The following is a 13107-nucleotide window of genomic DNA, read 5'->3' as shown; positions in this document are numbered from 1 at the left end:
AACTCGATAAAAGACCTAATAGGGTTGCGTGCCGGCAAATAATTGCGCAAATTGTAAATGCACTTGTGTCTGAAAGACCATTAAAATTGAATTTGCCTCATTAGACAAGAGGTGGCAGCATTGTTCAACCCAGTAAGTAAACACATCCCAGAGGACGTGCAAGGATGTTACACTGCATGGGCCAAAAGCAAAACAGTAAAGCAGTTATCCATGGGTTCACTCATTCACACCACTTTTAGTGGCCTTTATGAGTCATGGATTGTCTGTTTGTTTATACAAAACTACAATTTTATATGATAACAATCTTACATTTTGAATGTCTTACCATTACAATAGTATGCTCACTAACTGCACTCTATGACCAAACTCTACTCTTCTGTACATAATACTTACTTTTTTTAGTTATTTGATTCACAACAGACAGGAAAGCATTTTTCAGTCACCTCAAATATAAAAATCTGCTTTGGCTAGTCGAGTGATGACGATTTGAAAATAGGAAATATTTACCGTTTTACTTCTTTTGTCACATTTGTCTGTAATTTGAGTATCTTTGTGTTCAGGTAAAGGTTTACCTTTAAGCTTTAAAGAAACTGGAGGGCAATTTTCATTTTTTCTCCCGATATGCAACGAAAAATGTCACTACAATGAAATCAACACTCATCAAAGTCAGAGGCACACATATAACCCCGTCAGCATGTCAGAAAACAATTTTTTTTTTATTCTTCTGATACAAAACTGTTTTAAATAACAAACACATTTTAAAATTTGTTGTCATTTTTTTTACATGGATAAATTAGCAATTTCATTATAAAACATTGACGATATTGACTTTTCTACACAGGGGTCAGTCCAGACCTTAAAGGCTGCATTCAGTGCTGGTGAACTGACTTCGGCAGTCATTCATATCTGGGTTTCTGGCAAACATTTAACAAATCGGTATAATCAGTGGTTCTCAATCTTTATTAAGCTTGACACATACGCACTGGGTTTCAAGGCACATTCTGTGATTGTTTGGAAATGTTACCTGAAGCTCAGTGTGGTCATAGGGTAGACCGCCAAAACATTCGCAGGGAAACTACATTAGCTCAGAGGGGAGGTGGTCAGAGGTTAATTTAATTCACTTTGAGTGAATGTAATGTTTGTTTGACTTTGGAAATGTAATAAATGTGCCAGGCTAAGCTGGTTTAAAAAACACTTTCTTGAGGGAGTTCTAGGTTTCACCACAACCATTAAAAGTTGTCTCTTAATGTTTAAAAAAGGCTCATATTTAACATATTTTGGGGCAATTGAATCCCCACAATGATTTTCTGTCCAATTCCAAACATTAAGCCAAAAACAGGGGTACGTGTGAGGCACTACAGTTACAGAGGACACACAGGAAGACAAAGCTCCAGGTCTTATACATTTCAACTGTTTGAAACAGACATTTCCTTATTCTTCTCAAATATGGAAGGCAAAATGTGACAGATATCACATATACTACAGATATAAAGGCTCGCAGAAATGCAAGAATGTTGCTGGGAAGATTGTCATGCAAATATACGGGACACAGGACAAATTTCAGAATTTGGTAAATACAGCTCCAATCCAATTTGAGAGACAATAACTTGTTTTAGTCATCCATGAAAATGTGAAACACAATGCGCAATAATCTCTTACTATGAGGGTTTGATTGTCTGGGAAATTAGCCTTATAAAAAACACAGTCTAGGCAGAGAGAGGGAGAGAGACGTGATGTGACATTTATAGAGAAAGAAAATATACACACCAACAGACCAGAAAAGAAAAGCACACAAAAGAAGATGTTTGATTCCTGATACTGACCAAAATATAGTCATAAGTGAGCTGATGAACAAGATTTGTGGAAAGAGAACCATGAGTACACTTCATGTACAAAGGTTTTGGACACTTTAGATGTTCAGATGAAGAGTAATGTCAAAATATCATGTCAGGCATTTACTGGTCCTACATTCAATCTGCAGCAGCACAACGAGAATCAGGAAGGACTCTCATCAGTGGCTAAAAGAATCGCTCTAACCTCCACATATCTGTGCCATTCAGGGATAATGTGATTAAACAGGAGGAATAAAAAAATTAAAATCAATCGGTTTTTTGTAGGTACACTAACTATAGCTTGCCCACAAAAAAACCACATGGGGATTCAAAAGGGCAAATCTGCTATGGGCCCAATATAAGCTAGCCGTCATGGCCTACACCTGGGTTATTTTCTGGTCAGCCATCGCTGGGATACCCACAGAATTCCCTTTTTTGGGACCCAAAGGGGCAAATGTCCTATTGGCTCCACGTGGGCTTACTTACATTTACCTCACATTGGGGGGGGGGGGGGGTTTGTGGGCCACAGCGCGTAAAGCTGCTGTGGGCCCTGCGTGGGCACACCCACACGGGGCCCGTGGAATAACCGTGGTTGCTCTGCCCACACAGTTTACCCACAGCTACAGTCCACAATTCACCCACTGTGGGTCCACACCTAATACAGACCGCTTGTCTTCACTTTACTTTTATTGCCAAACATTTTGACAGTGATATCTGTGTGAGCACAGGCATGTCTCTGTGACGGCCCTTTGCTGCTGCGTAATGTGTATTATGGCAAGTGATTGTCTAATAACCTCAAATTCTCTAACCACTACCCTGCCATAGAGACAATATTTGGGTAAGAACAGAGGGAATAATTTAATTTCCTGAATTTCATGGCGACTCAAGAGCATATACGGATTCCCAGGAAAACCATACACATCACTGGAAGTTAGCCGAGCTCCTCGTAGAAAAGCACAAATTCCTTCATTTCCCAGGACATCTTAGCACTTACAAATTTATGGGGCAATAAAAGTCACAGCTGGTATTTCCAGGATTCACTGTGGTGTGGTGACTACCTCAAAATGTTTTTTTTCTTTGCACCTACATCTGACCAAACTCTCCCCATCAATGAGGCTGTGCATATAAATGTGTTGTATAATGATTCACTTTCAGTCTTACCAATGCTTTCCCAACCCTTCACATATTATATCTCTATAGTGCATAAAACAGCTTAGAGCTGGTTTCCCAAAAATTCTGAGAATAAAATTAACTGTTCTCTTGAACTGAAAAAAGTATAGTTCCCCAAAAAAGCAGAAAAATATAACCAAACTGTGGCTATAAGGCAGTGTATCAGATTCTCAGTACACTTTGTCTGATACGCTCAATGTGGAGGGGGTTTTAAAGGTATCGGGTGCTTCTTGGAAACTTCAGCCCACACCTATATGATACCTGCTCCAGTGTAAAATTTAAAACTTGAAGGAGACCCTAAAAGGACACAATGGCGTTAGGGTTATTTGTATTCAGCAGGTTCAGTCTCTTCTGCTGAGGCTCTGGAGAAAAGAGAGACAGAGAGGTAGACGTGGTGCTGTACAGCTTATTGGTGTCCGGTCTGCATGATGATGCTTTAGTTCTGCCTTTTCCATCTCTCTTTTTCCTTAATTTGTTTTGCTTTCTCCAGCTCTCTGAGCAAAGGAAGTCTATCAAGGTAGAGAGACTATTGTTGCTACTAATGTATGCCTCTCATCTTGTCTCCTTCATAGAGGCACATGGTTAAGGACTGTCTTTACTTTGATGATGCAATTACATCCAGAGGCTGTTTTGGTGATATTCCTGCAACGTTCCTGTGCCACATTTGCAATCTCCGTGTCATCTATTGATTATCTGACCTCCTTCATTCGTCAGAGTGAGTTTCTGTACATGAGAGAGAAACAAGCAGAACTCCATTCCTGTCCATTCTCTCCTTCTTTCTCCTCAGACCACCGTCTCATTGCCTTTCCCTGGTTTGATCCAGCTCTCGCCCGGTGCCCTCTTGCCACCTCGGCTCACTCGGCTGTCCCTGAGCAGGCGCGCAGAGCAGCGCTGCCAGGTGTGGAGGGTTTTTGCTGACCAGATCCACATGCCCGACGTGATGCCCACAAGCAGTGACATGAAGATTCGAAGCATCTCTGATGCCACATATGAGTCCTGGGTGCTGGCCCTGAACTCCCCCCAGTTAGAGAGTTGGTAAAGATAACAGCCAATAACGGTGGATGCTGGAACGGTGTAAAGAACAGAAAACACTCCAATCTTCACCATTAAACGTTCCAGCTTGTCTGTTTTGGCACCGTCCTTCTGCAGATTGGAGCGAATCTTGAAAAGAGCCACAAGGCCAGCACAGATGAACAGAGTGCCTGAGGAGGAGGGAGGAGGACATGTGAGGACCACCAGATTGAAAATTGTAGTGAGAAACTGAGTATGTTAAAGAAACGCTAAGGAAGAAGAACAAAGTAGAAAATAAGGAAACCCAATATAAGCAGATGAATGAATACCAATATTATGCTGTAATTACCTATAAGCAGGTACGTGGCCAGTGGTGCAACCACAAAGCCTGTGAGTGCTTCCTGCTGCTGGTTGCCAACATAGCAGAGCCCAGTCAGGTCATCTGCATCCACCAGTCTCATGATGAGGATGACAATGGTTTTAACTGCTGGAATGGCCCATGCAGCTATGTGGAAGTAGGAGCTGTGCATTTCTATAGCCTCATGGCCCCACTTTAGTCCTGCAGCCAAGAACCAGGTGAGGGTCAGAATTACCCACCTGGAAGAGAGAGCAGACAAAGGAGCGATATAAGCAACACATTTTCCTCATGGGTACACTTATCAGATTACCTTTTTCTTTTTATAGTGAATAGAAATAATCTGTTTCCATAGGCTCCTGACCATAGCCATGACCATAGGCTCCTGATTACTGTTGGAACGACACATAATTTTTCATTTATGTAACTTTTTCATAACCAATCAGGTGGACATGGCCAGTCTTCAATTATAATTAAGTTATCCTGACACCGGCTAGCCATGAGTTGCATAATAGAGGGTTATGATCATATTTTAGGAGAGAGTGAAGTCATTGGTCTCTTGCTTTTCCAAATAGGGAAGAGTGTAGGCAAACAGGAAAGCAGGGCCCAAGCAAAAAGGAAGAAAAACAGCTGTAACAGCAGTGTTTCCAGTGCAGGACAGATTTAAGAAGTGTCACTTTTACCTTTGCATGTGTCGGAAATGAACCCAAATGGTACATGGGTTATGAGACAGGGCAGTAAAACTTTAAGGAAAACAGGATGCAAGTCTCATATTCCAATTGTTCTAGCAAAAGGCATTCCCAGCTGCTGATGACAATGATTAAACTGGGGAAAAGAGATGAAGGATTTATAAAGCAAAAAGTCTGTAAGTCCGTGTTTATTTGCACTAACCAGAGAGAGGACGCCATGCCAAAGAAATAAAGGAGGAGGAAGACTATGGAACAGCCGGTGCTCTTTAATCCTTCTTGTACCAGAATTGGCACTGCTGCAGCATCCAGATCGCAGGAAACACGTTCCCTCCCAAGAGTCAGTCGTACCTGTTAAATGACATAAAAGAACAGAAAGGGAAAAGAGGTGAGGCTGAATTAATCCCAGAAGAAATTAAAAAGAGAACGAATCGTCTTTCTTTCTAAATGCAGAGAGGCAGAGCTGGAGATTACCGAATTATCTCAACGCAGTGATGAATCAAAAAGTGCTTTTAGTATTTAATCACTGATGTAACATTTTGAAAACTCAAAAACAAACTGTACTCTTGTTGGATTATGTTCAACTGCTGGCCCTGGTACTCTATTTATCTTTATTGATTCTCTCACAACAAGTGAAATTAAATAGATTGAAATTAATACTAAACCTTCTGCTTACCAGGTAGGCTACGCTGTACAGGTTACAGCACATGGAGAGAAAGATGATGGGCCTTTCTGGGTAGGAGAAACGCTGAGAATCCAAGAGAAAGGTCAGGACTGTCAGAGTGGTTGAGAGGAAGCACAGCACAGCCCACACTGCCATCCACGCGTCCGTGAACACTTTGGCCCCTCGCCTGTAGAGCCCGCTGTCGTAGCCGCACTGCAGCGTACAGCTTTCAGTCTGTTTAAGCCAAGTATATTGGTCAGGTGCAGATCCCAGGGCGTGACACTCCTCTTGGTGGGGAGGATGGCGGACGGGCTGGTATGGAGGGTCTTCATCCCCTGGACCCTCCATACACATGTGGTTGTGGTCGTTTTGAGGTGGGAAGAGGCTGCAATTGAGCTCCTGGGCAGAAAACATAATGAGTAATGTCAGTAATGGATTTAAATGTTTCTTGGTTTTCCACATTGCTAAACTATAACCTGAACTCGTATTTTTTTAAGACATGCATGATGTCTTTGATGATGATACGACTCACCTCAGGCCATATGAAGCCAAACTCGTGGAGCACGGGGAGGCATTTTTTCTTGACCGACAGACACATGCTGCCACATGGACCAATAGGGATGGGAACCTTGTCTGTGCACATTGGCACATAAACTGAGCACAAGAAGAACTGTTGGAAAGTGGAGATAAAGAAATACATGTTTAACATTTGATCCTTTGTGAATGTAATCAAGTTTGGCAAACTATGCATTCTGTGATGAGATTTAAAATCATGGAGCAGAGAGTGACTGCAAAGCAACTTTTGAGAGAAAAAGCAATGTCACACGGACAATATATTAGTCTAATAGTAATATACTGGCACATATGCGCTTCTCTTTGGGGAGATTGTTCACAATACTCTCATCGATGTCTGCAGTTGTGTTAGGGAACCACAGCCAAGTAGGTGCAGGGTCAAGTTGTGTCTAATTTGTCAAACACATTGCCGGAAGTTCAGGAACAATGGCCACTCATCATTTTCCTGTTCAGCACAACTCTAACATAAGGTATGGGCAGAAAAATGAAGGACAACCAACTAGAGATGGCACGATACCACTTTTTTATGTCCGATACCGATACCGATATCATAAATTTGGATATCTGCCGATACCGATATGAATCCGATACAGTGTGTTTTTTAATCAATAAAAGTTTTTTTAATATCTTGCTGCATTTTGTATAAGTTCATACTCAAGTTTAAATAAATAACAACACTAAAGCTATTCTGTTATACCTGTATGTAAAAAATACACTGCGCCCAAAATATTTCATAGTTCAGCAATACTGATCAATCTAATAAACTTAAACCTGCTCCATCCTCCCTATTCTGGTATTTTAAAGAGTACTTAGCAGAAATATTAAGCAACCTAACTAATAGGGTTGCAAACTCCCAGCAAAAAAAAAAAGGGAACCACCCCCCACCTCATGATGCTTAATCGATGTACTCAAATTTAATTTGATGCAGGGGGGAAAATGCACAGAAATAAATTATTTTTCAAGAATAATTAAATAGATTCAACATCTTTCTTCAACAGAATTGCAGACTGCACAGATGGTACTTTCCCAAAGGAAAAAGTAGTATAGCTTACTAGGGTATATTAGACTTAACAGTTACTATACACAGTGATGGACTTCTATATATTTTACATCAGATTAAAACTTTGGGTGTAAGAGTCAGATAATTATTTATTAAAAGCTAAACATTTTAAATGAGAATAAGAAAGAAAAGTATGTCTTTGTGCCCCCTTTTCCCTGTTCATGCCCTATCGGCCCCCCTGGCTAAACTTTGCTAGATCCGCCCCTGCACAGTTACCAGCTGTCAGCTACATAGAAAAGGATCCTGGTGTAGAAAGTAATATTAAATAAATTCTAACAACAGCTGATCAAGCTTAATAGTGCGGCTGTTGTTCAGCCACTGGTTTCCTCTTTCTGGTGCAAAGTGGGCCAAAAACAAAGAAGAGAGACGGACTCGCAACAGAAAAGCCGATCAGCTGATCATTGATCAGTTTCAGATTGAAGTAGCAGCAGGAGAGAGAGAAAGAGAGAGAGAGAGAGAGAGGCAGTCGCTCCATATATCGGTTGTTAAGCTTAACGCTGGAATGCTTTACAAACATTCAGAGATGAACTTACACACTTGCTTTACTTCTCTCTGGGAAAACTTCCTCGGAGATGAAATAATGGTTTGGTAGCAAGGCTACAAATACACACAGCGGCTCTATCACTTGATGCATACTGCTGCAACTGCTACGGTTATGAGGCGAGTTATGCCGTGTAGCAAGTTTTGTGAGGTGCTTTTTTGATATTTAATGGATCGGATTACATTTATTATTTCTCACCGGTATCCGATCCAGTAATTTGGGTCAGTATCGGACCAATACCGATACGTAATATCGGATCGGTCCATCTCTACAACCAACATAAAGCTTCTTACTTAAGGTGTTGGTCCATTACATGGCTGTCAGAAGTGCTTCAATAAGCCTTGGCACTGATTCTTCAAGTGGAGGCATAAAAACTACTCTTCTAAAGGATTTTCACTCATTGGTTGTTTTTAATGATGCTAATGGGGAATGCTGTCTAAAACATCTGTCCAGAATCTCCACAGATGTTCACCTGGGTTGGCACCAAGTGACTCTAAACTCACAGTATATTATTCAAATCATTTTCACACTAATCAAATTATTCAGATACCCTTTGTTCACTTGAAAAGGCCAATATTATCAAGATAGAAGTGTTTCATCATAATATAAAGGGGATCCCTCGGAACAACTCTGAGTTGGAGTGACCCTCCATCCAAGGCCTCTGGCATGCCACACTTCAGAAGCAGGACAAAAGCTAATGCTCCACACCCAACAACAGTTAATAACTTATAAAATGAATACAAGTTGAACTGTAGTGAAATAAGAGCCAGCATGATATCACCTGTAAATGCGTGTTTATTTTCAACCACAATAATCATTATCATTCAACTTGGCCGTTTTATAGTCCAGCTCAAGTGGGCCTCTTTGGGGTCCGCCCGACAGTTCGAGAACCACGGCTCAAAAGTGGACAAGTGGGCGCTAATGATGCCAGCAGCACTCCTCCCATAGAATTCTCAAAGCAGTGAACTCTAAAGGGATTTTTCATCCTCTGTGCAGTATAAGGAATATATATGAATATGTATATATGAATATCAGAAGTTTTTGCCCATTAAAAACTGGCACTAGTATTGGCCCCAAACCCCACTAGCAGGCTCCAATTCATCTAGAAAAAGTGAAAGCAACAGTATACTTAAGCCAGTTTCAATTAAACACTGAAATTGCAGCAGGAGAGCAACAGTTATCCAATCTTATGTCATAATTTTTAAGACTTTGATCCACTTCAATCAAACTGTGAAACACAAGGTAAATTGTGTCATTTGTGTGGTGTATTTTAGAGGAGTGAAAACAGTGCTGTGGCCCTGCAGGCTTTCTGTATATTACAACTGGATTACAGCTGCTAACTGTACAGTACTCCCACATGTGGCTCCTCCAGCTACTTGCATATACGTCTCGCTATCCTGCTGCTTTTTCTGCTCCGACTTTCATTACATTGCATCACCTCTTCTATTAGCGGCTCTCTATTTTCACCTCTAATAAGGAATGCCACATCTTGAGTCAAGACAGAGAGAGTCAACACTAACCTGCTCCAAGGTTACGCATACAAATCCGTACCATCAAAAACAATCTGTGGTGATTACAGCAGCAAGGGCATGTGCCGTGTAATGCTGCATGATCCCCCTGATCTAAGCCTAAGTTTTATTCTGTCCCATGGCAATAGTTTTGAAATAGATATCTAAGTCAGTGTTATAAAGATAGTGAACAGTCTGGAGTCACATTTGACTGTGTGCAGACATTCTAGCAGCAGTGAGGTGAGCAGTGAGTGAAGAAGTACTCTGGGGTTACAGAGGGTAGCAATTTTAAATGATTTCATGCATTTATAGTGAAATCTGTTTGAAGCCAGAGTGTAAAATTGTACCAGGCTCATGATATGAAAACACACAGAAGCAGAAAGTGCATTTCACTCAGCTACCATGAGATAACGGAAACAAGCTCTAGGCACTTGGAGTGGTTAAAAAAAATGTGCTGGAGTAAAAGGTTTGATGCTGTTTTTCCATTTGAAAAAACATCAAAATATGTATTGGGCCACAGCAGGAACTACATGTTACAGAACTGCAGCCTTGATCCAGTTATAAACAAATCGCAGCTTGAAATTGGCCCTTGAACGGAGCCCAAATGAAACATGAATCCAACAAGGGTGTCAAGGTTGGGAAATAAATAATCAGGGAAATGTTATACAACTCTTAGTGTCTGTGAGAATTTACTGGCGGGGAAAAGTTAAAATTGTTGCCTCTGTGCACTGAAGCATGTTTGAGATATAAACCAATTTAATATACATTGAATGATTGAGCTACTGTTCTGCTACATATCTACAAGCAGACAATGTTGACTTGTCTTCTGATAATGAATCAGCAACTCGTTACCACGGCAATATCAAAATCACTAATCTGAGTCTAAGAAAACGTCCTTTAAACTCTCAGCTTGTTCCCTGCTCAGCATCTGGGTTATCATGTAGTTTCACTGGTCTGGCCCAAAGTGGCCTTTATGTGGCCAACAATGTAAAATGAGTTTGACATCCCTGTTATAGAGTTTCTCACCAAAAACAGAGAATGTCTGTTCCTGGAATTTATTGAAGACCTGCTACCCTGAATAATTGTGACTTGATAAAATGCAGTCAACCCAAATGTTGTAATAGTGTCTTGGTTTGACTAAAGCATTCAAAGAAGTTCATGAGACATACAACACATGTTATACTTCAAATAATTCTCACGGTGAGCTCTGCATACTCAAGCGGTGACAGTAACCTCACATATTCTGGGTGTTTTCCCTGACTGTTGGTAACCTGAGTCCTGTCACTTCACTGCGAAAAGCTACTCCGGTTACTACTCAGGAAGCCTCCCATTAGAGCAAATGTTAAATGATACGGTTCCTCTTTCTCCTTTCTCCCTCTTTAGCATCTGTGTGTGTGTGAGAGAGAGAAACTGGGTTGTCAGCTAAACTCACTGGACAATTTACAACTGGAGGAGGACAGTTTGGCTTCATACTGCAGTTGCTTCTTGTTCTGTGTGGTTGTCTAGTACACACTGTATGCTTCTTAAGCAGTGTATTAATTTAACATGCCAAAATATTTTTTTACCCCTATTTCCCAACAGCTGCACACAGCAATAAGTCACTCTAATGCTGTAAAAAAAAAAATCACATGCCACTACAGACAGGGCAGTGGACTTAAAATAAGGACCGAGGGAGGAAAAAGCACTTGGAAAGGTGTGGGCTTGATTTCATGTCAGTGTACGGGGATGTCTAGACGATCTGGACATGCTTGCATGCCTTTGAAACTGGGCGTCTCTAAATAAAGGGAATAAAAGCAAATTATAGAAAAATGTAAACACCATTTGTCCACACTGAAACTTGCCATCTCTAAAATAAATCTCTGATGTGCCACCAGCTGCTCCAATAATTGAAAATGAAATGACACATAATTGGACCAATCTTTTTCTTTTTTCCTTACATGGTGCAGGAGTCAAACAAGCAGCATTTGTTTTATGACACTGAGGGCATCATTGTTAACAAGACAGTGCAGTATATAGCACTAAAGACTCAGCTGTTGCTGTGAGGGGCATGAACTCAGAATGTCAACAGACAGAGGGGGCATTTTCAATGAATTTAGCATGACAGCCTGGCACAACAGGAAAGGAAGGAAGGCTCGGAGCCCCCTACTCCCGCCCGCTCCTCTTGACTTCGTGGGAATCAACCCATGTTATGGCCCTCATTATCACCGGGGCCATCAGTCTGATCAGTTCGCAGTGCTGCAGCTCTCTGTCATGCGCTTTGAGACAAACACACTGCTTTCTCTCTTTGACGCACGTAAATAAATATAGCAGAGATTCCAGACTGAGCCGTGCTTTTTTTAGACCAGGCTTGTTCCTAAATTTGTGCACGTTAATGGTGTATTATTATCATCATTATTATTATTATATTTGCATGCTGGTTATTCTACTTTGTTGTGATGCCTTGACATAAGTCGCTACGATTCGCATGGGTCCACTACCTTGAGTTGACTTGAGCAGCCGTACTGAATGAGCGGCGTGAACGTGGTCAGTTGCAGCTCTGCGTCAGACTGCAGCACGTTGCCGACCAGGTTGGGCATCTTGGTGACGTTGTAACCGAGACCCTGGCACATGCTGATCCGGATCGGGTCGCAGGTCATCTCCTCCACCTCATCGCCAAAAGCCCTGACCAAGCAGAGCGGAGCGACCAATCCAGATAAGAGAAGCACTGCTGACCCCGTGAGCGACACCATCATCCCGGGCATGGTCACCCTGATATTGAGCGGCTACCCCTCTGTAAATGTTGCCACAGTTATTATCTCGTCAAACACAGTCGGGTTAAGTCGCCCTGGAACCTAGAGCGGCGTTTGTAGTCCAGCTGGAGTGCGTGTTCGTCCGTGCGCTCTGGGAGCTACACAATCCCACTCTGAGCCATTCAATAGATTCAAATATCCTGAACGCAGCAGTGGATCATTGCGATATCAAAAGCGCGTGTTTTCAATTAAAATAACGTGCGCACTTGCAGTTTGAGAAACAAACAAACAAAACTGCATCTTGATAAATCCTCAAGTCCTTCTTATGACGTCTCCCGTCAGTAACTCCGTGTGGGAAAGCGCAGCGGACCGACAAAACATACAGCGGGACTGATTTTATGCCTACTGCTTCCAAGCGTCCAGCATTAAACTTTATTGTGTCTGTGAAGGGAGACTATTTTCCTCGTCCAGAGAAAAGCCGACCAATCCAAGCACGGGAGTTGGGTTTCCCTGACCAACCCCTGGCCAGGTGGGCGGGATCCAAGAGAAAAATAGAAGAGCGAGCTTCATCCACTCCCCTCTCCCCTTTATACTCTCTACCCCCTCTCGCTCTTTCCTTTCCTTCAGCATTTTGCCTTCTCCCGACTCATTTCCTTTTTCATGCTTTTCTTTTCTTTTCTCATTCTTCTCACTGTGTTTCCTCTCCGTTCCCCCTAAAAAGAAAATGAGAAGCATTCCCCAGCTAATTCTGACAATATCCAGAACGTGTATTTTGACCAGCTGATGTGGTCTACATATAATTTTATTGGCTGTATTTTTAGAAAATATGCATCTGAAAAGTAGATTTATAGTGTGTGTGTGTGTGTGTGTGTGTATGTGTGTGTGTTTATATTTAAAGTCCTTAATTGTCTTTTAAGGGCATCTGGCACGTCACCACAGGTTCCACTCCCCTTCTCTAAAGGCCTGTCAGCTCTAAGT

General features: G+C 41.7%; 1 protein-coding gene across 1 annotated transcript; it reads right to left on the bottom strand.

Annotated features, from left to right (window-relative positions):
• Window positions 1–689: 689 nt before the first annotated feature.
• Window positions 690–12849, bottom strand: fzd4 (frizzled class receptor 4). Its single transcript, XM_085130822.1, has 6 exons — window positions 11878–12849; window positions 6251–6388; window positions 5731–6117; window positions 5260–5405; window positions 4363–4610; window positions 690–4204 (listed from the first exon to the last, which is right to left on the bottom strand). Exons 1-6 carry the CDS (start codon window positions 12139–12141, stop codon window positions 3786–3788), a joined length of 1602 nt encoding a protein of 533 aa, XP_084986948.1. The 5' UTR covers window positions 12142–12849; the 3' UTR covers window positions 690–3785.
• Window positions 12850–13107: the final 258 nt, after the last annotated feature.

Source organism: Neolamprologus multifasciatus, chromosome 14 (genome assembly GCF_963576455.1).
Source record: "Neolamprologus multifasciatus chromosome 14, fNeoMul1.2, whole genome shotgun sequence".
Lineage (NCBI taxonomy): Eukaryota > Metazoa > Chordata > Actinopteri > Cichliformes > Cichlidae > Neolamprologus > Neolamprologus multifasciatus.
Note: the sequence above shows the minus strand (reverse complement) of the source record. Positions and strands in the feature narration are given on the sequence as shown.